The 25,223-nt window shown below is 41.1% G+C and overlaps 1 protein-coding gene across 2 annotated transcripts in view; it reads left to right on the top strand.

Moving 5' to 3' along the window:
• The window catches only part of LOC148096852 (retinoic acid receptor beta-like), a 127,349-nt gene extending 103,757 nt beyond the window's left edge, over positions 1–23,592 (top strand). For both annotated transcript variants that reach the window (XM_087834673.1, XM_087834674.1), the window contains exons 5-8: positions 6,352–6,528; positions 12,545–12,749; positions 15,201–15,359; positions 22,300–23,592. In XM_087834673.1, coding sequence (XP_087690799.1) covers positions 6,352–6,528; positions 12,545–12,749; positions 15,201–15,359; positions 22,300–22,538 — 780 coding nt within the window. In that variant the 3' untranslated portion in view covers positions 22,539–23,592. The remainder of the gene's footprint in view (positions 1–6,351; positions 6,529–12,544; positions 12,750–15,200; positions 15,360–22,299) is intronic.
• The last annotated feature ends 1,631 nt before the right edge of the window (positions 23,593–25,223 follow it).

The following is a 25,223-nucleotide window of genomic DNA, read 5'->3' as shown; positions in this document are numbered from 1 at the left end:
AAGAAAAGAAGCAATAAAACATCATGAAAAGACCACAGTACACATAAAAGTCTACTATTTGAAATGTGCATAGAACATCAAAACTAAAAATTATTATTCTGTACAAAAGTGTCCTCCAACAGCGTTAAATGAATTAATATTACTGCAGGAGCTCACTTTAAATACTTTCTTCATTTCTGTTTAATGTTCAGCAAAATATTCCTTACATGAGTGTGTGCGGTGACAGCGAGGACCAAGTAACAACACAGGCCTACATCTAGATTTTTTTATTCATTTATATAAAAATATTAGTTTAAAAATCAGCTGAATTAAAAGACTGAACAGTGTGTGACATAGTTAACTGTCAATAAAGATGAAGGTGGGGTGTTGGCAAACAGGTAGGTAGACTTATTACTGTCATCTCCAAAAAGCCTGAACAGCATTTCAAACCATTAATAAAATGTCACACTTTAAAAGCTGCTTAACTGTGGGCCACATCAATTCGCACATTATGAACATTACACAAAAAGACAACGAACACAAGGCAGAAAAATAAAATAAGCTGACTTTCATGTGAGTTGTGAAAATGCAGTACTACAAACGATGTTCACGTAAAACTTGAAAAACAAATCAACTGCGACTAATAGTGTCACCGTGCACTAAATCTAACATAGCAACAAAACCATGAATCATCATCCCTCAAAATGAGTAACAACAGAAAACCTATTAAAAACAATCAGGCTTAGATTAAGAGGGTTATTTATGTTTGTTTGTTTTTTACAAAAATCAGCAATCAGCTAACGACATCAGTGTACTCACTCAGCTGAAGTAACATTTTTGTTCAGCTCAAAATGTTGACATGAATGACGAGATCTCAGTTTATTTCAAATAAGTCACCTTAGTCAGCAGCAGAAGTAAAATCTTTCAGCTGGAACAGATGTAGCAGGGAGCACGTAACCGTGGGAAGCACTACATCTGCCGTAGTCACCGCACGAAGCAGCAACTGTTCACCTTTTGTCACTGAAGTGGGTCTTCATTAGGTGAAAGACCAGTCGAGTAACACTCCAGCTCGTCTATGTCTATGGGCTCTTTATAGACATCCCCAAAAGAGGAAGTTAAGCAAGTGACTGCACATTTCTCTGTTTAGCTCATTTCCTGCTATTCTTGGTAGATACAGCAGGAGAAATAATTATTCCATCCCTGATAAATTTGTTTGCTCACTTACAAAGAAATGAGCAGTCTCTACAGTAGTTTAATTTTAACAGCGAGAGACAGTATCAACCAAAAACCCAGAAACAGCACATTACATAAAAGCTCTGACCTGATTTGAATGTTGCTTCGTGTATATAGCGCATGTGTGCATTGGACTGGTAATAAAGAAGGTACCTAGAATTCATGAAGTTATGGTGTGCACCCCGAGCAGCTCATCGCATGGTTTAACCTGGTGACTGTCTAGTTCAATAGTAGTCTATTAGTCTGTAGGTTGCTGTTGTTAACCCTTTAAGACCGACCATAGAACCAAGTCCACCAGAGCTTATATTATATTTTTACATGCTGTGGAGCCATTTTTGGGAGCATTTCAAGTTGCTATACATCAATACAACCATTATAGCCCAAATTTTAATAATATGCATGCATTAAGTGCATAGTAATTACATAAATTGCAAAAAAGTGCAATAAACTACAAAAAAATTGAAAATCGTTTTTGTTTTTTTAACATATATTTCTAGTTAGAGAAATTTAAGAGGCTTATCCCTCAAAACTGTAAATACAAAAAAGTTGCACAAAATAGTTTCCCACCACAGGAAATTTATTTTAAGTGTCTTCATAGTTTTATTTTTGAAATACACCAATTTTTATACACTGCAGGAAAAATGAAAATAAATATTACTGTGCAAATTTGCAAAAAAGCAGCATGTGCATCAAAATAAACTATTTCCAGCAGTGCAATATGAGTCCTAAGCATCCCAGAAACGACACAGAAAGTCATGAAGTCAAACATAACTTTTAAAAACACCAGTATAGGCTCATGAGGCCCTGAAGGTAAGAAACTACATTTCCGCGAAAAATGACGTCACTTCCGGTTTCGGGCAGGACATGGAGGACATGCAAAAGTTCGTGCTTGTCACTACCCAATCCGTACCGGAAACCCGATCGGTACCCCGCATGCGCGAAAGGTGTCTACTTCCGGTCGTAGCGTTTTACGATAGTTATGGGTCAGAGTATCGGTTAAGATGTTAAGAATAATGAGTATCTCTTAAAATGTTTGCAATAATGAAGCATTTCAGTACAATGTAGACAAAAACGAAAAATAAAAAGATAGTTACGGATCAGGACTCCCCGATCCTTACTGCGCATGTGCAAAGTCGGACCGTACAAATCGGGTCTACCCGATCCGTACTGCGCATGTGCAGATGTTTTCTTCTTCTTCTGTTCGTTTAATGGCAGTTTACTCCCCAGTGTACGAGGATACTGCCACCTGCTGACCGAGCGAATGAACCCCATTGTAAAATGAATTGGCGTCATTACAAACGTGTGTTAAATTTGATTTAGTGATAGTCCAGTGTGTTTATGCTTGTCTGTGTGGAGAGGATTGATTGGAATAGTGATGATGATGTCCGCTATCACTGTCAGTTGTCAGTAAACACTTAATCTGGCTGATGAATCTTCACGTGACACATTGCTAAATCAATATTATTAAGTCTGTCATTAGGCGCCATTCTTCTTATTTTACGGCGCTGTTGTTCAATCGGGGAACACTCTCTGTTGAGGAGAAAAGCATGAATTTGTTTGTAAACGGATTATCCATTGTTTAAATGTCCCGGGCAGTCGAAAAGGAGGCAGAGCTGTTGAGAAATGCTAGGAGCTAACTGGGCGCTAACCGTATCATTCAAATATATTGAATGTCGCAATGTTGGCAAAGAGAGGAAGTGACGTAAGATTTGCGCATGCGGGGTACCGATCGGGTTTCCGGTACGGATCGGGTAGTGACAGTGCTGATGGATGTAGGAAGTGTTACAAACAGCTGATCGGATCGGCAAAGCGTGTTTCTGGAATATTATGTTTTTGTTGCTGCAAGTGCTTTTTATGCAGTTTTTGCAAAGTTATATGTGGAAGGAAACTGTGACCGAGGACAAGCTGGTTTCATATGCAAAAAAAATTATTGCGCTAGCTTACGTGGTTGCAGTGCTACCAGGATTTAAAAATAGTTATGCAGCTTTAAAGGGTTAACTATATTATCAGACGTAATATAATGTTCATTTTTCCTTCTTCGAGCACAACAAAACCTGAAAGTAGGTTTTATTTTTCAAACAAACATTTTAAAAATACACAATAATGAGTCTCTCTGGTCAGTCTGTAAATCTAATGTGAACTCAGATGCTTTCTGCTCTTGACTTTATAATAGTTATTTATGGAGAATAAACAAGCTAATTGTCCAAGGAGTTTGCTTGGTGAGACAAAGCACTCAGCATCTCTGAGCAGTTGCATTTGTGATTGGAACAGCAACAGTCAATTACAGTAACACAAAGCCTTTGTGTCCATATCTCCTGAGGTCTGTGAGTCACACTGTGTGCACTCCTGCCACATCACAGTGTTTCTGTAGGCCAGGGCAACTACACAAACATTTTTAATGTGTCGTTTTTAACACAGTTGTGCGAGCTGTTGTGTGAAGCAAAAATCCAGATAGATGGATAGCCACTCATTCTTTCTTGACTGTCAAACTCCCATAAATTCTCCATGGATGAATTTACAACACAAAACAAGCAAACAGAATGCAAAGACAACAGACGAGGCTCTATGTGGATGCCTGCATGCCTGTCTGATGGTGGGTACGCTGCTGGACGTGGAAAGTATAATCCTGGCTTGTGGCCCATTTATGATCACCATGTTAGTTCCTTCACGGGCAAACAGTGACATTGCCACGATCCCGTACCATTTACACCAGTCCTCATAGTATGATTGTTTTATTAATATGCATGTTGTTGTGAGGCTGGACCTGTCTGTGGGACAAGTTCAGCGAGGTGGCCACGAAGCGCATTATCAAGATTGTGGAGTTTGACGAACGAGTGCCTGGCATCATGATTGTTTTATAATCATGCACGTTGTTTTTTCTTGTTATTTTTGCTTTCGCTCTTTGTTTCAGCGCCCATCATTTGCGATTACTGCTCCAGGTTGCATCACTTTGCTTTCCGTCTGCCAACCAGTTCACACTTTGCTGGTATCCTGCCGTTTCCATTTGTATGTCTTCTGTTTTCTGGCCTGCTCCTCGCCTGATTGGTTTGCCACACAGTTTGCCTATCCATGTAAAAGTTGTGATCAAAAAATTCTGAAACCAATCAACAGCCATTCATGATTTACATTCAAACATCTTCCATTCAATGCCACCTGCTCAGGTACAATCTGTGCAAAGGTCTTTAGTTGCCTTTCATTTCTTTTTCCATTTTGCTGAAATGGGAATTATGTAACCAGTCTGTAAAACACCCTCATTCTTTAACACAGACTGAACTCTCTTTCTTTAGTTATTATTATTCAGGCATAGTTCTTCAAGGACCGTTCTTAAAGGACATTCCAGAGCTCTTCTCTCGATGCTCACTGCCTTTTGTTCCTTTCTCTGTCACAGTAATCTCACACTGCTTCAGTAAAGTTAAGGTCTGGAGCAAAACTCCTCATAGTGTTTCATTGTGTGTGTTTTCTATCCAGGTGTGCTTTTACTGCACTGGCAGTGTATTTGGGTTGATTGTCATACTGGCGAATAACATTTTCCAACATAGCAAATTGGTATGGTCCGGATCTGGCCCACACTATGTGCTTACACATGCCCCACATACCGCAAAGAACGATGGCCCTTTGGTGGCCCAGACCTGGTTTGCCAGAGGTGGCCCACACATGGGCCGGCACAAGCCAGTTGCAGACACACTGCTGGCCCTGTGCTGGCCCAGAATAGTTGCAGCTCTGGCCCCAGGTGTCAGCCTAATGTGTACCTTAATCAAGCCATGAAATAACAACATAATAGTGCAAAAGTAACATGACGAAACTCTGTTCGGACAGTGAATGGACTGATTCTTATATAGTGTTTTTCTGCTCTCCCGGATTACTAAAAGTGCTCTATACAGCACACCACATTCACACACTTTCTCTAAACTGAGTGCTTCCTAACTACATTCACACTCTCGACATGCAGACTGGAGGAGCCAGGGATCGAACCACTAACCTACTGATCAGTAGGTGATCTGCTCTACCTCCTGAGCTTCAGCCACCCAGTGGTAAATATGAGTAAACTGTCACTAGGTTTTGGATAAAGTGTACACTCACAAACCTGTCAAACCTGCATTTGAAACGTTGGCTACCATAGCAGTATAGTATTGCAACATGGCATTTGGGTCTTCTAACTAAAATAGGAAAATAGGAACATAAATAGTGCATCATTGCCAGACCTGGCCCACATCTGGTTGACAGACACCCTGCCATGACACCAGTCAGCCAGAAGTGCCAGCTTGATGCCGGATCCAGGCCAGACCTGTTTTCTACGTGGGTTTGTATATTACACAGTGGATCAAAATCTGATAGTTATGTGAATAAACATTCTCTGTCATGATATTTAACAAACACACATGATCTCTGAGAGACAATCACTTGTTCACATTTTCATCTCAAATATTAAACCTGACTTGACTGCATTTAAGCCCTAAACAGAGTTCTGCTACTGAACAAGAAAAAATAAAATCATAAAATAATTAAAGCAAAATAGAAACACAATGAGTCTAGGATTCATCTTGGCCAATAACTCAAGAAATAATCAGAACAACTCACAGCAGAGGTGAAAGTCACAGACTATGTTATGATTTGAAGTTAACAATCTGTTGTAATGATTCTCACTTTAACACACTGGTCCCATGAGACATTATCTCAGGATTGCCTTTCTTACAGTTCCCGACTCCGGCCCTTCATTTGCCATTACTTTCCTCCCCTGAATCACTTTTACTCTTTCCTGTTTTTATTGCTCTATGGATTCCAACCATCCTTGCCTCCCTGTCATCTGTGGATAGATTCTGCACCATATAGCTGTATTAATGATACCCTGGCTTCAAACTGCTCTGCACTATCTGTCACTGCTCCATTGCTGCATCCCGTCATTGCCAAAGCATCCCTCTGACACTGTTAGGCTCATTATCGCAGGGCCTAGCCACCAGGCTCAGTACAGCATATTCACAACAACAATCTTTGTGTTTTTGAGAGCTATGGTGAATATTTTCTATATGCACGTCTGAGACATGTGGAGCAGAGTGAAGAGATCATTAGCAGCAATGACGACAGTAGCTGTCTCTTGGCCTGACACTGCTCTCTGTGTATGCGTATATATGTGTGATGCAGAACTCGAGTGCAGACCACCGTGTGAGGCTGGACCTAGGACTGTGGGACAAGTTCAGCGAGCTGGCCACTAAGTGCATTATCAAGATTGTGGAGTTTGCCAAACGAGTGCCTGGCTTCACGGGGCTGACCATTGCAGACCAGATCACACTACTGAAAGCTGCCTGTCTCGACATTCTGGTGGGTGCTTTTATTTTGAAGAAGCAACGTTATTATTTGGTGATTGGACGATGTTTTCTTACGATGCCTAACAGTGATGCGTCTTTTGTCAAGGTGGAAAACACTTGGATACATCTCAGCCAATCATAATTTTCTTGAATCACAATTTTTTAATATACGAGGCCAACAATGTATAGTCAACATCAGCTTTATTGTCAACACGACCATATCATCTCCTGTCTCACAATGTGCAAAACAAATACGTGAATTATAAATGGGGAAAAAAGAGAATAAAAATATGGGACACAAATTCAAAAATGTGAATATTGATAAAGAAATATAAGATTTTATTAAACCCTATTATTATTGCAGTCTATATATAAAAATATGATGCATGCTAGGATGAGTATACCCTATACACAATACTGCAGTTTCTGTGTTAAATCATATGCAGAATTTAGGCACTGTGTCCCTGTCCAGGACATACTTCTCATTTCCTAATGTGGAAAATTCTTCTGAATACTTTTGCTGAGGCAGCTGAAGCAAGCAGTAAACATAGAGCACTGGCATTTCCTTTAATGTAGGACAAATTGTGTTCTGGTTTGTGAACCTGAATCATAGCGAGGTGCTTTATATTGTAAGATAAAGAACCTACAATAAAAGACAAGAAACTCCAACAAACATCCCCTTTGAGCAAGCGCGTGGCAACAATGGGAAGGAAAAATTCCCTTTCAATGGAACCTTGGCAGAACCAGACCTAGGTATGGGGGAGTCATCTGCTGTGACTGGTTGGGAATAAGGAGAGGGAGGAAAAAGAAAAAAACTATATAGGAGAGACAGACATTAATAATATGTAATGATTACATGCAGAGAGCTGTATAAACACAATGTGAAAAAGGTGACTGAAGAAGAAATACTCTTTCTTACATGGGAATCCCCCGGCAGCCTACACCTATTGCAGCATAACTAAGGGAGGATTCAGGGTCACCTGGTCCAGCCCTAACTATATGCTTTAGCAAAAAGGAAAGTTTGAAGCCTAATCTTGAAAGTAGAGATAGTGTCTGTCTCCTGAATCCAAACTGGAAGCTGGTTCCACAGAAGAGGGGCCTGAAAACTGAAGGCTCTGCCTCCCATTCTACTTTTAAATACTCTAGGAACAACAAGTAGGCCTGCAGAGCGAGAGCGAAGTGCTCTAATAGGGTGATATGGTACTACAAGGTCATTAAGATAAGATGGGGCCTGATTATTTAAGACCTTGTATGTGAGGAGCAGGATTTTGAATTCTGGATTTAACAGGAAGCCAAAACAGGAGAAATCTGCTCTCTCTTTCTAGTCCCTGTCAGTACTCTTGCTGCAGCATTTTGGATTAACTGAAGGCTTTTCAGTGAGTTTTTTGGACATCCTGATAATAATGAATTGCAGTAGTCCAGCCTGGAAGTAATAAATGCATGAACTAGTTTTTCAGCGTCACTCTGAGACAGGATATTTCTAACTTTAGAGATGTTGCACAAATGGAAGAACGCAGTCTTACATATTTGTTTAATATGTGCGTTGAAGGACATATCCTGGTCAAAAATGACTCCAAGGTTCCTCACAGTGTTACTGGAGGCCAAGGTAATGCCATCCAGAGTAAGAATCTGGTTAGATACCATATTTCTAAGATTTTCAGCGCCGAGTACAATGACCTCAGTTTGATCTGAATATAGAAGCAGAAAGTTAGTGGCCATCCAGGTCTTTATGTCTTTAAGACATTCCTGCAGTTTAACTAATTGGTGTGTGTTATCTGGCTTCATGGACAGATAGAGCTGGGTGTCATCTGCATAGCAGTGTAAATGTATGCTATGTCTTCTAATGATGCTGCCTAAGGGAAGCATGTATAATGTAAACAGAATTGGTCCTAGCACTGAACCCTGTGGAACTCCATAATTAACCTCAGTGTGTGAAGAGGACTCTCCATTTACATGCACAAATTGGAGTCTATTAGATAGATATGATACAAACCACTGCAGCACAGTACCTGTAATACCTACAGCATGTTCTAATCGCTCTAATAGGATATTATGGTCGACAGTATAAATAAAATTGAATTGAATTGAATACAAATTATTGTGATGTCACAATCGCAGAATAATACAATAACAATGTGCTGTAATTTCTTTATGTGAAGGGTTCGAAGGATTAGGATTCAGGATTTAACCAGAGACTATAAACCTGAAATCTGTGTAGGACAGCTGATCTGGACAAATGCATTATTTATTTCCTATAAGAGACCCCAAGCTGTTCCTGTTCCTGTGTTACTGAGCAGATCCACGTTTCACTCTTTTTAAATAGCACATTGCAACATTTAACACTTTTATTTGTTACAGATTCAGCAGAGGGACGTCACTCACGGTGTGTGCACTGCTGAGGAAAAGGCAGCTTGTTTCAGTTCGTTGCTACTGTTTGATGAAAATACCGGCGTTACTGAAAAATGATAGTTGTGGCTCACATCTAGGCACAGGTTCTAAGTCATACAGTTTTGGCTCTGTGATAACAGTTTGAACCATCCAGTGCTGATTATGCATTCATAAACTCTTCTAGTAGCAACTTTCACAACCACAGTAGGCATACGGCATGTATGTAAAAGTAAACAGCACAGTAAATCGTGTGCCACAGACATTGCATTTCTCATTGACTCATTTATATATTCTCCTCCTGAAAGTGAAACTCTTACAAATACACCATGAGGCCAGCAGCAAAAATACTCCAAAAATACTAGTTATGACACTGAGCCTCTTTAAAGCGAGGTACCTTTTTACTGCTTAAAGGTTTTTGGGTGCCTCAGTAAAATAAATCTTAAGTCTTAGTCTTAAGTAATAAATTAAATTAAATAATAAATTAAATAATAATAAATTATAAATAAATAAATAATAAATAATAAATTTAATAAATTAAATAATTAATTAATTAAGTAAGTAAGTCTTAAGTCTTAAATCAATTAAGTAAATCTTGACCTAAATGTTCCTTTAAAATTCCAACCTTATTTTTTCACAGGCCAGCCTGTGTTTATATGACCTCTGTAGAACAACAAGGTTCAAACATGTGGCAGATGTGAGTTTTGTGGTCCATCTTCTGCACATTGTAATTTCAACAAGGCAGATATCCAGCATCACATTGTTAAGGAGACTAGTGTGAGGTTGTTCCAATTCTCAGTGCTCCGCTCTCTTTCCTAAGCCCTTATCGATTTTCCTACCCATCAGAATTTGGGTAAGAGGTTAGGAAAGATAGGAGGTGTTTTTGGAGCAATGATCAATTCCAGCTGGAAGCTGTCAATCAAAGAGGTCAGACATCTTCCACCAGGATCTACTTGGATGAGTTATCAGAAAATTCGCCCAGCTGAGACTTACGAAGGGAGAAACAATCAATGTGTCTTTTTTATTTCTATTTGTAAAATAAATATGCTTGTTTATTATGTAAAGTTAGCAATTTCATCATGAGTCTGCAGTGACGGATTTGCTTTTAGCCTCAGGTGGCCAGTGGACATTGATGGCTATTGATGTAGTTGCAGCTAAATCACACAGGATTTCAGGGCTTTTGGTCGCTCCCACATTATTTATTATTCTTTATGTGTGTTTGTTAACAGGTTAGTTTTGGGGCTTTGCTGTAGCTGAGTTTGAGACTTTGTGCTGGCCTGTCGTACTTGTCAGGTGTGACAAAGCAGTGTAATGAACTCACAGGGACACACGCGAGGTGAGAAGTTGAAGGCCGACCACGATGAGTTTCTGGCTCTGACTCAACCATCAACATCCGCTCACCCGCACGTTTTTATGGTGAAGGGCGTAGATATTATGCACAAGGGCTGGGTGAGGGAGTGTCAGGAGAAAGATCAAACACTTTGTGGGTAGATGTGTGTATGTGTGTATCTAAGCGCAGGCCTGGCCAGCCGGTGCGAGTCACCGCCAGTAGCCATGTTTTATTCTTTTTCATGTTGCAGACATGCCTGCCACTCACTGTCAGAGTCAACCCACTCAAGTAGCTTCAAAGGCTACTGTAAGCTTCACATCCACCATCAGTTGCTTCATTAGGTGAACACACACACACACACAAACATGCAGTGCAACAGGGGGATCCAAAGGTTACTCTCTTTGGGTCTTTGGAAGGTCACAGTTTTTCTGGTGTATTGTGTCTGCTGGTGTATGTAAAATGTGTTAGAGCTCATAGAGTCAGCTGACTTCTATTATACATGTCAAGGTAAATAATGGTCTGTAAATAAGAACAGCAGCCAGGTGTTAGGTAGATGAATGTGCATTTAACTCCTTTTTTAGGTTGAACATGTCAGCAAATCACGGGTTCAGCAGCAACAACACACAGAACAACTATAACATTTTACGTGTCTTTAGGTTCTCTCTGTGATGTGTCAAAAATGTTACATTTTGTTTTGTTTGCAGATGATACAAATTTTTATTGTTCTGGAGAAAACCTGAAAGAATTGGTTAAAATTATGATTGTTGAAATGAAAATAATAAAAAAAATGGTTTGATGTAAATGCGTTATCGCTGAATTTGGAAAAAACAAAGTTTATGATATTTGGAAACCATGTAAAGGAGGAAGAGATAGTATTATCTGTAGAGGGAGTGATAATTGAAAGAGTGACAGACTTCAGTTTTCTGGGTGTAACAGTGCAGCGGTCTCCAACCTTTTTTGCGCCACAGACCGGTTTATGCCCGACAATATTTTCATGGACCGGCCTTTAAGGTGTCGCGGATAAATACAACAAAATAAAACTAGTACTGGTACCAAAAAAAAAAGAAAAATTATTCATAACACACGTGAAAAGACCCAGGAAAACCGAGTTAACGATAAAAACGATAACAAAATAACGCTGAAAACCGATAAAAACCCTGAAAACTATACATTTCACACCTGAGCCTCAACTCTCGCGGCCCGGTACCAAACGACTCACGGACCGGTACCGGTCCGAGGCCCGGGGGTGGGGACCGCTGTAATAGTGGACAAGTTACCATGGAAACCTCATATTGAGCATGTTAAAAAAAGTTGGCTAAAAGTATTTATATCCTGGGTAATGTTAGATATATATTAGATTGCAAGACAATGAGAATATTATATTTTTCTGAGTTATTGTGTTGAAGTATGGGGGAATACATATGTGACTAATATGAAACCATTATATTTATTACAGAAGAGAGCGCTTTGAGTGATGCATAATGTTAAATATAGAGAACACACTAATAGTTTGTTTATAAAACCTAAATTATTAAAACTAGAAGACATAGTGAAATTACAGACTTTAACTATTATGTTTAGGGCAAAAAATAAAACACTACCTCTGAAGTTACAAAGTTTATTTGTATTGTGTTCAGAAGGAAGTTTTATTTTAAGCACCGGTTTGCTCGAACCACACAAAGGCAAAAGTGTCCAACAGTCACAGGCATAAGAAACTGGAATTCTCTCAGTGATCATCTTAAGTGTTGTACAAATGTTTCTCCATTTAAAATCTGCTATAAGAATAAAATGATAAACCAATATGAAGAAGTTAAAAAGAATAGCATTTAATTGTAGAAAAATGATCCTTTTAGTTTGATATTTAGTGGTGTTGCTCATTGTTGAGTATATTGTTCTGTTTGCTTTGTTTTAAGTGCAGAATATTGTCAGAGTGTAGTTTTGGTTGCCTACTTGTATTATCACAGATATCACAGGCAATAAGAATTTATTCTTCTTCCTTTTCATGCATGGAAACAGTGTTGCTTTAATTGAAAGGAAGGTTGTGTTTGGGAAATGAATTACTGCTGTACCATGTGTGAAACAATAAATAAATAAATAAATAAATACTAACTGCAAGGAGAAACATCTTTCTCTCTGGTAGTAAACTCCACTACAGTTGATATTATTGCACAAACTGTGATATAAAGCTAATCACGTCTCAGAATAAAGATACAGTCTGAAAGTGAGCAGAATAGCTCTCCTTTAAACTTGTATTTCATTAAAAAAAACTGCCAGCTGTGAATCACAGTTTCTGCCTTGTTTGCTTCTCTGTCAGATCCTGCGCATCTGTACAAGATACACTCCTGACCAGGACACCATGACCTTTTCAGATGGGCTGACCCTCAACCGGACGCAGATGCACAATGCTGGCTTCGGCCCGCTCACTGACTTGGTGTTCACTTTTGCCAACCAGCTCCTGCCCATTGAGATGGATGACACAGAAACAGGCCTCCTCAGCGCTATCTGTCTCATCTCTGGAGGTGAATGAAGGACAGAGCATGAGGCCTTTAGTGAGAATGGGAACCGTTGGTGTTGATTAGTGTTGGTACCAAAGAATGACGAGAAACTGACAACGTGTACCTCAAAAAAATAAGGACACGAGGACACAAATTCTGAGCAGACCTCATCACATTTCTGTCCTCAGAGGGATTGTGTGGTTACACCTGCTTGTGCTTGCTCAAAAGAAGGAATCACCCACAAATGTTATCTAAGCAATCAGATCTTGGCTGTAGTCACACCTATACTTAGATCATCACCGCGTGGTGATCAGAGAGTGATGCAGGACTCAAATTTTTATTTGCTAAATACAACTGAGCACATGAAGCTAAGTGAAACATTACAGGCTGCCAGAGGACCACACATAACATGCTGTTTGCAGCCTGATTGCATCATAGTCTAAAGACATACACTAAACAGTTTATGGTGAAATGTTGTACATAAAGAAAATGATTCAGTCCACATTTAAACTCTGCTGGACTCTTATTCGTTCAGCACAGTTAGCCCATTTTGACTCCAGCTGAATGTAGTCTGAAAGTCAGCCACAGGTTACTTTGAGTAAAGCAGCAACGATCAGACTGTCAGACTGATGAAGGAAATGAGAGAGTAATAATGTTTCATTTACTGTATGTCCACCAAAAACCCTGCTTCAGTTGTCTTCATCGCTCCCACCCGCCATCAGCACTCAGGTTTCATCACTGCTGGGTTTTCATTCAGAGCTCTATATGTATATACTCAACCCACAAGGTCTCGCTGCATATTACAGGCTCTTGCATAACCCATGAAAGGCACAAGACACCTCTGATCGCATTTGTAATCACATATCTTGACTACAGTTTCCCCAGGTCTAGATCTGAGTGTAAACACTGCCACCTTATGACTGGTTTGTGAAGTACACATTACACCATCAGGTCATCAACATTTTTATTTACAGACCACGTAATCTCATCTTGTTTGCTAATGTTTCAGTTCCATCACATTACTCAAACCCACAGAACCAAACAGCAACAAAATATCAACTAAAATCACTTTTGTTCAAACTAACAAACCTATTATAGAAGGTTAAAGGTTAACTGGAGGTACAGCGGTATCGTTAACTTACAGTGTCAGTAGAATACTGCACATGTTATATTTTAGTTTTTTCTCTTTAATGAATTTGCAAGAATTTCAATTCAATTCAATTTTATTTATATAGCGCCAAATCACAACAAAAGTCGCCTCAAGGCGCTTCATAGATACAGAGAAAAACCCAACAATCATATGACCCCCTATGAGCAGCACTTTGGCGACAGTGGGAAGGAAAAACTCCCTTTTAACAGGAAGAAACCTCCAGCAGAACCAGGCTCAGGGAGGGGCGGGGCCATCTGCTGTGATTGGTTGGGGTGAGAGAAGGAAGACAGGATAAAAGACATGCTGTGGAAGAGAGACAGAGATTAATAACAGATATGATTCAATGCAGAGAGGTCTGTTAATACATAGTGAGTGAGAAAGGTGACTGGAAAGGAAAAACTCAATGCATCATGGGAATCCCCCGGCAGCCTACATCTATTGCAGCATAACTAAGGGAGGATTCAGGGTCACCTGGTCCAGCCCTAACTATATGCTTTAGCAAAAAGGAAAGTTTTAAGCCTAATCTTAAAAGTAGAGATAGTGACTGTCTCCCGAATCCAAACTGGAAGCTGGTTCCACAGAAGAGGGGCCTGAAAACTGAAGGCTCTCCCTCCCATTCTACTTTTAAATACTCTAGGAACAACAAGTAGGCCTGCAGAGCGGGAGCGAAGTGCTCTGATAGGGTGATATGGTGCTACAAGGTCATTAAGATAAGATGGCGCCTGATTATTTAAGACCTTGTATGTGAGGAGCAGGATTTTGAATTCTGGATTTAACAGGAAGCCAATGAAGGGAAGCCAAAACAGGAGAAATCTGCTCTCTCTTTCTAGTCCCTGTCAGGACTCTTGCTGCAGCATTTTGGATTAGCTGAAGGCTTCAACACAGTGAACAAACAAACAGTTTCACTGTTATTATGGGATTTTGAGGTGGAAATGAATTTAACCTATTTTGAAATAAGGCTGTAACATGACAAGAGGTGGAACAGGTGAAGCTCTCTGAATACTTTCCAGATACACTGTATCAACCAAACAAACAACAACAACAACAAAATATTATTATTGTTGAGTCAAACAACTATTTGAACCCTAAACGAAATATGATTTAGTACTTGGTGAGGCGTTTCTTGTAGTTGTTCACCAGGTTTGCACTCATCTCAGGAGTCGGTGAACTCTAAATCCTGTAAATGTCTAAATGTTTTTCTTCTAAATCAAACCAAGCGTCATCACATATAATCGCCTCAGTTTTGTCTATATCATATAAACCAGTATATGAATTTGTCCTAATTGAGCCTGAAGTCTGACGTGTTTTGTGCGTCTGTGTATCAGATCGTCAGGATCTCGAGGAGCCCTCTAAAGTGGACCAGCTGCAGGAGCCGCTGCTTGAAGCTCTCAAGATCTATGTGAGAAAGCGTCGGCCAAGTAAACCACACATGTTCCCCAAAACCCTGATGAAGATCACAGACCTGCGCAGTATCAGTGCTAAAGGTAGGGTGGACATTAACGTGGTGATGATTGAGCTTACAATCAGCAAAGTGATGTTTTTAAAGTGCTGTGTGGTGACAGCTACACGAAGGCATTATTAGTCCCACTGTAGTTAAATAAATATCTGCTATATCCCCAAAGATCATTTATTATTAGCTGAAAAATAGCTGAAAATAAAAGTGGTTTTAAACATCATTAAAACATCATGAAAACACTTCAGGACACACAAAACTCTGAAAAGTAAAAACAATTATTCTGCAGAAGTGTTGCCCATATTACTGCTGCACATGTTTAAGGTTGAGCTGCTTTCATATAAATTTATCTGAATATGAAGTATTTGCTGAATAATGCATATGCTGTTTCATGTCCAGCCTACATCTTTGTATATTAAAATATAATAATAATAAAACAAATTCAGCTAATTAAAAGGCTTGAGCCGACATGGTTAACGGTCCAGAGGAAGGTTATTAACTGATTGTTCACTTTGTTGTTGTTTTGAAGACGATGATGATTAAAGCTGGGTTGAGGTGCTGTTACACGACACAGCTTCGATAGTAGCTCTTGGTGGAAAGATATAAAGATATATACAGCTTACAGTAGGGGAAATAATTATTTGATGCCATGCTGATTTTTCTAAAAGACTGAGGTCTGGACACGGGGTAGGCCTCTCCACACCTCCAAATAATTATTTCTCCCACTGTGCAAGAGCGGAGGAACGTGCACACATGTGGAGCATCGTCTCCAGGATCTCGTTGGACATCGAAGAGGAAGCAGAGGATTGTCTAATATTGTGACGTCTTGATCTTTCAGTATGAACTGCACTGAGATCTGAACTGAATTAAACATAATGATGAAATGCTGCAAATAATTATATTTTAGGAAATTGTAAACATGCTGACATAGAAAGATGTTTGTGAACATCTTTCTATTCTGCATATACACGACAAAAATAACAGATTTCTTCTATGTTGGCTTTTCTTCCTGTTAAATCCAGGATCTCATTTAAAATCCTCCTCAACAATCTGGCCCCGTCTTATAATGCTCGTAGTACCATAGCGTCCCATTAGAGCACTTCATTCTCTTCTGCTGGCTTACTTGTAGACTATAGGGTCTTTAAAGGAGAAGTTGATCCTTCAGCTGTCAGGCCCTCTTCTGTGGAACAGCTCCCAGTTTGGATTCAGGAGACAGGCACCCTCTCTATAAGATTTAAAACTTTCTTTTTTGCTAAAGCATGTAGTTAGGGCTGATCAGGTGACCACGAGTCCTCCCTTAGTTATGCTGCAGTATGCTTATGCTGCTATGGCCTGCCATGATGCACTGAGTACTTCTTCACTCACCCTTTTTACTCACTGTGTGTTTTTTGTTATTTCTCCCTCCCCTCACTCCCAAATAGTTACGACAGATAGCTGCTCTGGTTCTGCTCAGGTTTTATTTTGGTCAAAGGGGAGTTTTTCCTTCCCACTGTTGCCAAGTGTTTGCTCAAAGGAATCATTTATTGGGGGTTTCTCTCTACTGTTGTTGTGTCTTTATTGTACAATATAAAGTGCCTTGAGGCAACTGCTGTGGTCATTTGGCGCTGAATAAATAAAATAAAATTGAACAGGACTAAATTGAAACAGCTAACCGTCCAATTTTTTTATCTTCAAGCTTTTTCAAGCATATATACAAAACAGAGCATACACACAGGAAGGAAATACGATCTTCTACTACAACAGGTGCTCAAAAAGCAGTGGGAAGAAGTAACACTTGTGCACTCCCACCCTCCACATGCTTCACAGAACTGTGCACCTACCCTTGTCTGCCAGAAGGACGATGATGTTCTTATTACCAAGTGATGTCCGTGTCTTCGTTCATCCAACAGATGCCCCCCGCACCTGTTGGATGCTGGGGGCTTTGCATTACTGAAACAGGCTGAAAAATTCACCCATCCATCCATCCATCCATCCATCCATCCATCCATCCATCCACCCATCTTCTTCCACTTTATCCGAGGCTGGGTCGCGGGGGCAGCAGCCTAAACCGAGAAGCCCAGACCTCCCTCTCCCCAGCCACCTCCTCCAGCTTATCCGGGGGAACACCAAGGCGTTCCCAGGCCAGCCGAGAGTTATAATCTCTCCAGCGTGTCCTGGGTCTGCCCCGAGGCCTCCTCCCGGTGGGACATGCCTGGAACACCTCACCCAGGAGGCGCCCAGGGGGCATCCTTGTCAGATGCCCGAACCACCTCAGCTGGCTCCTTTCGATGTGGAGCAGCAGCGGCTCTACTCTGAGCCCCTCCCGATTGGCCGAACTTCTCACCCTTCGGAGGAAGCTCATTTCCACCGCTTGTATTTGCGATCTCGTTCTTTCGCTCACTACCCACAGCTCGTGACCATAGGTGAGGGTAGGAACGTTGAGAGCTTCGCTTTTACACTCAGCTCTCTCTTCACCACGACGGACACACAGTGATCGGACGTACAGAATCACTGCGAAGCAAGTCTCTGTTGGATCTGCTCCTCTTTAGATTTTAGCACATCGATGGTAAAATTTGTTTGTTTCACTCATTCATTGAGCAGCTGGTGCTGTGCCTCCTGGAGGATTTTAGTTGTAACAGCAAGGGCCAAACTGTCTTGAGCTATCAGAGTGCGTGCATGGCAGAAGAATCCACAGCCACTTCCAGGACAGCGGCAACATGTGGCGCATATGGCAGGGCATCCAGGCCATCACCAACTACAGGAAGACAACACCTGCCTGTGATGGTGACGCCTCCCTACCAGATGCGTTGAACAACTTCTATGCATGCTTTGACGCTCCCAACGTGCCTCAAGGCCACCACCATCGTTCCCGTGCCAAAGTCCCCAGTGTCCTGCTTCAATGACTACCGTCCCGTTACACTCACGCCCATCATAATGAAGTCGAGAGGCTCATCATGAGGCACATTAAGACCCTGCTGCCATCCACACTGGACCCACTGCAGTTCGCCTATCACCCCAACCGATCAACTGACGACACCATAGCCAACAACTTACATCTTGCCCTCACCCACCTGGACAATAAGGACACGTATGTATGAATGCCGTTCATAGACTTCAGTTCAGCATTCACCACAATCATTCCTCAGCACCTGATTGGAAAACTGAGCCTGCTGTGCCTGAACACCTCCCTCTGCAACTGGATCCACATCATCAAGTTCGCCGATGACACAAATGTGTTGTGTCTCATCAGCAAGAACGACGAGTCAGCATACGGAGAGGACACACAACAGACTGGTGTAGAGTCAACAACCTGTCTCTGAACGTGGACAAAACAAAAGACGGGATTGTTGACTTCATGAGAGCACAGAGAGATTGCTGTCCACTTAACATCAATGGATCCTCTGTGGAGGTCGTCAAGAGTACCAAATTCCTTGGTGTCCACCTGGCAGAGAGCCTCTCCTGGTCCCTCAAAACCAGCCCCATAACTAAGAAGGCCCAACAGCATCTCTACTTCCTGAGGAAGCTGAGAAAAGCCCATCTCCCACCATCCATTCTTACCACCTTCTACAGAGGGACTATTGAGAGCATCCCGAGCAGCTGCATCACTGTCTGGTATGGTAACTGCACCGTATTGGATTGCAATACCCTACAAGCCACCACCATTGTGCACACACCCCTCACACACACTCTTCACACACACCTGCTGCCTTCTGGAAAGAACTACCGGAGCATCCGGGCCCTCACTGCCAGACTGTGGAAGAGTTTCTTCCCCCAGGCCATCAGACTCCTGAACACTCAGTGACTGGACTGACACACTCATACCTTCATACACGTCACTACCAAGCACTTATCTGCAGTATCTCATACACACATACACACCTTCAGACACCAAGTTACTTTATGCACAATACTCAGTATTTTGCACATTTCCATTGCTTGTGTCTGTATCATTCTGTTCTGTTTAGTGTTGCACTGTCTTGTCTTGTTTTCTTGCACTTTTTGCACTTCACACTCCACGTAGTCCTGTGTTTGTCCGTTATATGTCATGTAGCACCAGGGTCTCGGAGGAACGTTGTCTCTTTTCACTCTGTGCTGTACTACTGCACATCCCTGAAATGACAATAAAGCCACTTGACTTGACTTGATTCCCAGAAAGCTGAAAAGTTCATGTCAAAAGAAAATTGTACATAGTGTGATCAGCTACATGAAATGTGATCACTAAGCAATCCACATGTCTATGTGACTTTTCACATAAACTCTTGTGTGATAAACTTATTTAGCAACTAACAGCTTCCTCTTTTCTGAGAACAGATGTAGAAAAGGGAAACCTCAGCTCTGAGTTCTTGGAATAACTTTGTTATCTTTGTACACACACAAGCTTGTATAAATAAAGAACGCAGATAGTGACAGAGCGCGAGTCCGTGAGTGCCTCCAGCGAGAACGAGCGCTCTGGGACTGCCCAGTGTTTGTGTTTTCTCAGGTGTCTCAGCTGAAGGACTGTGGGGCAATTCTTAGAAATCCCCTGTCAGTCCACCAAACACATTCAAACTTTGAGGCAGGGTGCACGGCTGACGGAAAAACATAATTGACTGAGCCCACAGCTGAAAACCTGTGTTCATGAATCATAAATAATAAGCAGCTTTGTTTGCAGTTGTGCAGGCTTGTCAGTGTTTTTCTTTCACAGAACAGCATTGTCAAGACAGGGATAGCCAAACTGGTCAGCAGTCACTGTTAAGATGGGTTTCGATGAATTCCAGCACAAATAATTTAAATGTTTCAGCCTCTCTTTGCCCATCACAGGGGATTTTTGACTCGTGCTAAAAAAGAAAAATGTTCACAAACAACCAAATTATCCATTCATCCAGTGCATCTTCAAGCTTTTTAATAGATATGTTTAGGTCTTTAAAAGGAAAATACAAAAGGCCAGTATTGACCCCTCAATGAGGTGAAGTAGTCCTACAGCACGTTTCCACCGCTGTGCTTGACTGTGGGGATGGTGTTCTTGGTGTATTTGTACAGCGGGTCAAGTTGATGGCAGAGAGCTTGACTTTGGTTTTATCTGACCGGAAGCCTTCTCTGAATCATTTAGATGTTCACTGTGTCCAGTGTTGGGGAGTAACAGAGTACATGTACCGGCGTTACGTATTTAAAATACAAAATATGAGTAACTGTATTCCGTTACAGTTACTGTATGTCATGTTACCGTATGAGCAGCCTTTCAACGCCTCTCTCTGTCTCTCGCTAGCAAAGTTGACCCAGACAACAAAGTAAAGCTAGTTTTCAGCTACGAGCCGACACGAACCCGACGTATTAGCCAGAGGTCCCTTTACTACGGTTTGGAGCCGCGGACCTGTTTTATATACACGTGGAATAGTTTTCTACACGAGATCGCTGCAAAAAGTGCAGCCTTACCTAATGTCCACCTACTGTTACTCATTTATATTAAGATTTAAACATCTAGTTGGTGTTGGTGTGGAGAGTAACCTTCAGTAACAGTAATAAATCACAGCAATAGGACATTCATGTAGTTGTAAAAAGCATGATAATATATTAAGTAATCCAAAGTATTCAGAATACGTTACAAAATACACCAGGTGTTGTTGGTGACTGTGCTTCCAACTGCCTTCAGATCATTAACAAGCTCCAACTGTGTAGTTTTGGGCTAGTCCACCACCTCATGATCATCTCGCCCCGTGAAGTGGAATCCTGCATGGAGCTCCAAACCAACAACATTTTGTATTTCTGCTATTTCTATTTTAATCAGGAATTGTGGGAATGGGACACTTAATACTGACATTTTTAATGTGTTGAGCTTCTGAAGTGCTGATATTTCGAAACACTGTGTCACATGACCATGGCTAAGTAAGGTTCAGTGCACAAGCATTTACAGTTAACACTTTTCACTGAGCTTAGTGAGTGTTTAGTAGCCCATTCCAACTTTGTGCAGGTTTCCTTGTCCTTGATTGATTGGTTGATTGGTTAATTGATTGATTGATTGATTGGTTGGTTGGTTGATTGATTGATTGATTGATTGATTGGTTGGTTGGATGGTTGATTGGTTGATTGGTTGGTTGATTGATTGGTTGGATGGTTGGTTGGTTGATTGATTGGTTGGATGGTTGATTGATTGATTGGTTGATTGATTAAATGATTGATTGATTGATTGATTGATTGATTGATTGATTGATTGATTGATTGATTGATTGGTTGGATGGTTGATTGGATGGTTGATTGGTTGGTTGATTGATTGGTTGGATGGTTGATTGATTGATTGATTGATTGATTGATTGATTGATTGATTGATTGATTGATTGATTGATTGATTGGGGCATCAATCAGTCTTGGTTTCAATGGGATTACTTATTTATCAGTCAATTACATGCAAGTCAATTTATAACTTTTATGCAGCGTGACCCGGATGGGATCTGCGGGTCTCGCCTGGTGGTTACTTCCTGTAGGACATGCCTGGCTAGTAGAGGCCAGGAGGCAACCACCTCAGCTGGCTCCTTTCTATGTGGAGGCTCAGCAGCTATACTCTGAACCCCCCCCCCCCCCCCCCCCCCCCCCCCACATGACTGAACTCCTCACACTTAATAAGGGAGAGCCCATCCACCCATTGGAGAAAGCTAATTTCAGCTGCTTATGTCAGCGATCTCATTCTTTCACCTTTAGAGAACGATAGCAGTGTTAACACGATGTTCAGGCCTGGATTAACAGATTTATGGTGTTTCCTAACATAGATGCTCTATCTGGTAGCAAATGGCTGCATAACACTTATGAAACAACAATCTACCAGCATCGGCATCAGTTACAATGTAAAACCATCAGATTAAACGACTCGTACATAACAGCAACAATCAGTCGACTACTTGTGCACATCCCTACTGCTAGTATTTTAGGTATTATATGGTTGATATTGAGAAAAGGACTGTAGATGTTAAGGATTTATATTCCAGTTTCAAAACTGTTTTTCTCCTACCGTGGTCTTGCAGGAGCAGAGCGAGTCATCTCTCTAAAAATGGAGATCCCAGGTTCCATGCCACCGCTAATCCAGGAGATGCTGGAGAACTCAGAGGGCCAAGATAGCCAGAGCAGCAGCAGCACTTCAGCTGAGGTGGGGCCCAGACTCAACAGCAAGGGAAGTCGCAGCAAGGATGCTGCTACTGTGGAATCCCCTAATTCCTCAGACAACGAGGAGGGTGCTGCCACACCACCCAGAATCGAGCCCTAGGAGGCACCCCGGGAAACTCTCTGGCATTACTTTGCTCAAAAACATGGGCAAGATGTACATCCCTTAAAATCTACCTAACCTGACTCCTAAGCTTGATATTCCATTTTTCGTCCATTTTGTCCCTATTTTTCTCTCCAATTTCCCCAAAATTCTTTCATTGAAAAGAATATAACACAGAGGTCTCAAAGGATCCCTGCTTTGTGTACATTTCTGAATCGAGCTCTTATTTGACATGCCTCTGGGACTGTGACAGGAAGGGCATCGCTCTCACAAACCAGCAGAGATAATACTCCTCAGGTCTCCTGTGTAAACTCGTATCTGCATGACGGGAGTTTGATAAGTGTTTTCTCTGGCTCGCTCAGTCTTTCTCTGTCATCTGTTTTCTTCTCTTGTATCGTTGTCACATTGTACATATCATTGAATGGTTAGGTCTCTGTTTCTAAGATGAATTTTGTGGTGCTTTATTCATTGTCTCTGAGGTGACGCGTCGAGGATTAAAGCGGGGCTCATTTTAAGTCCTTCAAAAGGTTATCTAGAAGGTTACTGCATATAGACATCATGGAAGTCTAATATTTTATATTTCTTATTATATTTAAAACGTTTTATCTTTTATAACCGTGTTGGGTTCACATTTCTCCGTGAATAAGTGTACATCCAGACGTCGAGTTTTGTTTCCTCGAAGGAGGAAAGCACAAGAGCAGAAGCCTGGAGATCCACGCTGATCAGATTGGTCATGTCTGTTCTGCTTCAACCTTCCAGGCAAACTGCTGAGACCTAATGTAGAAGGTTCGATTGAGAATGCACCAGTCTATGAAATCAACTCATTTTGTGGCTCTTGTCAGAACTGATTGGGGAAATTAAGCTGTTGACAGATACCAGAGGTTTTTCTGATCACATAAGATCCTTTTCCCTGTTACAGTATACTTCAGGTTTACCAAGTCTCTTTTATTGTTTGCACTTTGGAACTGGGAGAGAATAACTGGAAAACGTGGAAAAAGATTCCACGTGTTCTCCCACAGTGTCAGATTAGCCTTCTGTGTAGAACAGAGAGGGAGTTCCTATGGCTGCAGTTCCACCTCAGATACTTCAACAAGATACCGGGAACATTTGAAGAAAGTCAGTCCGGGCAGAATCTGTCCCAGATTATTTTATTTTGGTGTTAACTTGTGCTCACTGATGAAATCTGAGAATACAAAGAATTACTGTCATTAAGTTATGCTTTAAATAACTAGCTTTGTTGCTACTTTATTTAGAGCTAAAGCTGAAAGTTAGCACAGTCGAAATGTTGGCAGTGACCTTTCATTGCATAGGAAAGCTCCACAAACTACTTAACTGGACTTTAGTTGTGGATGATAATGTTACTTCTAATTTTAATGTGTGTAATTCCTGCGTCTGACCACTTATTCTAAGTCAGGTGTTAGCAGGTAACTTGGTGATTGAAATAGGATAGAATACCTACTTTATTGTCATAAAATAAGCTAATAAGAACCACAGTGCAAAACAAGCTAATAAGACTTCTAATGTCTCTTGCCAGTCCCTGTTTTCCCCGTCAGCTGTGCTAACATTTGTGCTTAACCCTCCTGTTTGGTTCCAGCCTACGTTAGCTTAGCAGCGATGAATGATTGAATGTCAGCCAGTGACTCCAGTGCTAGCAACATGTACATGCACGTGCATCTATTATGGCCTTATGAGAAGAGCTCCATAACCTCTTTTTCTGTCCCTTGCTTGAGTCAGTGACACACGGGGGTAATGCTCCACACACAACAACTGTACACTAATGTAAGAAGTACACAGTGGGGTGATTGTGGAAAGACCCCAAACACTGACCGAGCTCTTTACATTGATAGACTTTCATCCCTCTTAAGTCAGCAGAGTAAAGACAATTGATCCAATATTAATCTCACTGACTGTGAACATAAACATGGTGAAGCTTTGATGAGTAGCTGTAACTATAAAACTAAACAAAATGACGATTAAATGTAAATGGTCTGTATTTGTATAGCGCTTTTCTAGTCCCTAAGGACCCCAAAGCCCTTTATACATCTAGTCATCCACACACTGGTGATGGCAGCTACATTGTAGCCACACTGACAGAGGCGAGGCTGCCGGACACTGGCGCCACCGGGCCCTCTGACCACCACCAATAGGCGGTAGGTGAAGTGTCTCGCCCAAGGACACAACGACCAAGACTGTCCAAGCCGGGGCTCGAACCAGCAACCTTCCGCTTACAAGGCGAACTCCCAACTCTTGAGCTACGATCGCCCCACAAACACAAACATGGCACAATGTTCAACTTTAAAACAATTAAGTACAAACATTATATAACAATTTTTTAAAGAAAAAGATGTATTTCTTCATTTCAAAGAGGATGCAGTAAAGATGGAAAGACATTTTTGTTTTAGTTTCAGCAGTAAATACAGTTTACAGGCAGAGATTTGTGCTAGCAGGCAAAATTCATGCAGAAAATCAAGTTTCAGGTTTGATTTAAACACTCTGCATTGATCATTCTGAAACGAGATTTTACATCTAGACTGTAATTAAATATTATTATTATTATTATTATTAATAATAATAAATTATTTCAAGTCAAACAGGTTTAAATAAAGCTTTAAGTTTGCATTGAGCTGAGCAGTTAATTTGTCACATTCTGAATAAAAGCATGCAGAGCTTCACAGTTCTTGCTTT

The sequence above is a fragment of the Neolamprologus brichardi genome, chromosome 22, assembly GCF_056152115.1.
Source record: "Neolamprologus brichardi isolate AB-2024 chromosome 22, ASM5615211v1, whole genome shotgun sequence".
Taxonomy (NCBI): domain Eukaryota; kingdom Metazoa; phylum Chordata; class Actinopteri; order Cichliformes; family Cichlidae; genus Neolamprologus; species Neolamprologus brichardi.
Note: the sequence above shows the minus strand (reverse complement) of the source record. Positions and strands in the feature narration are given on the sequence as shown.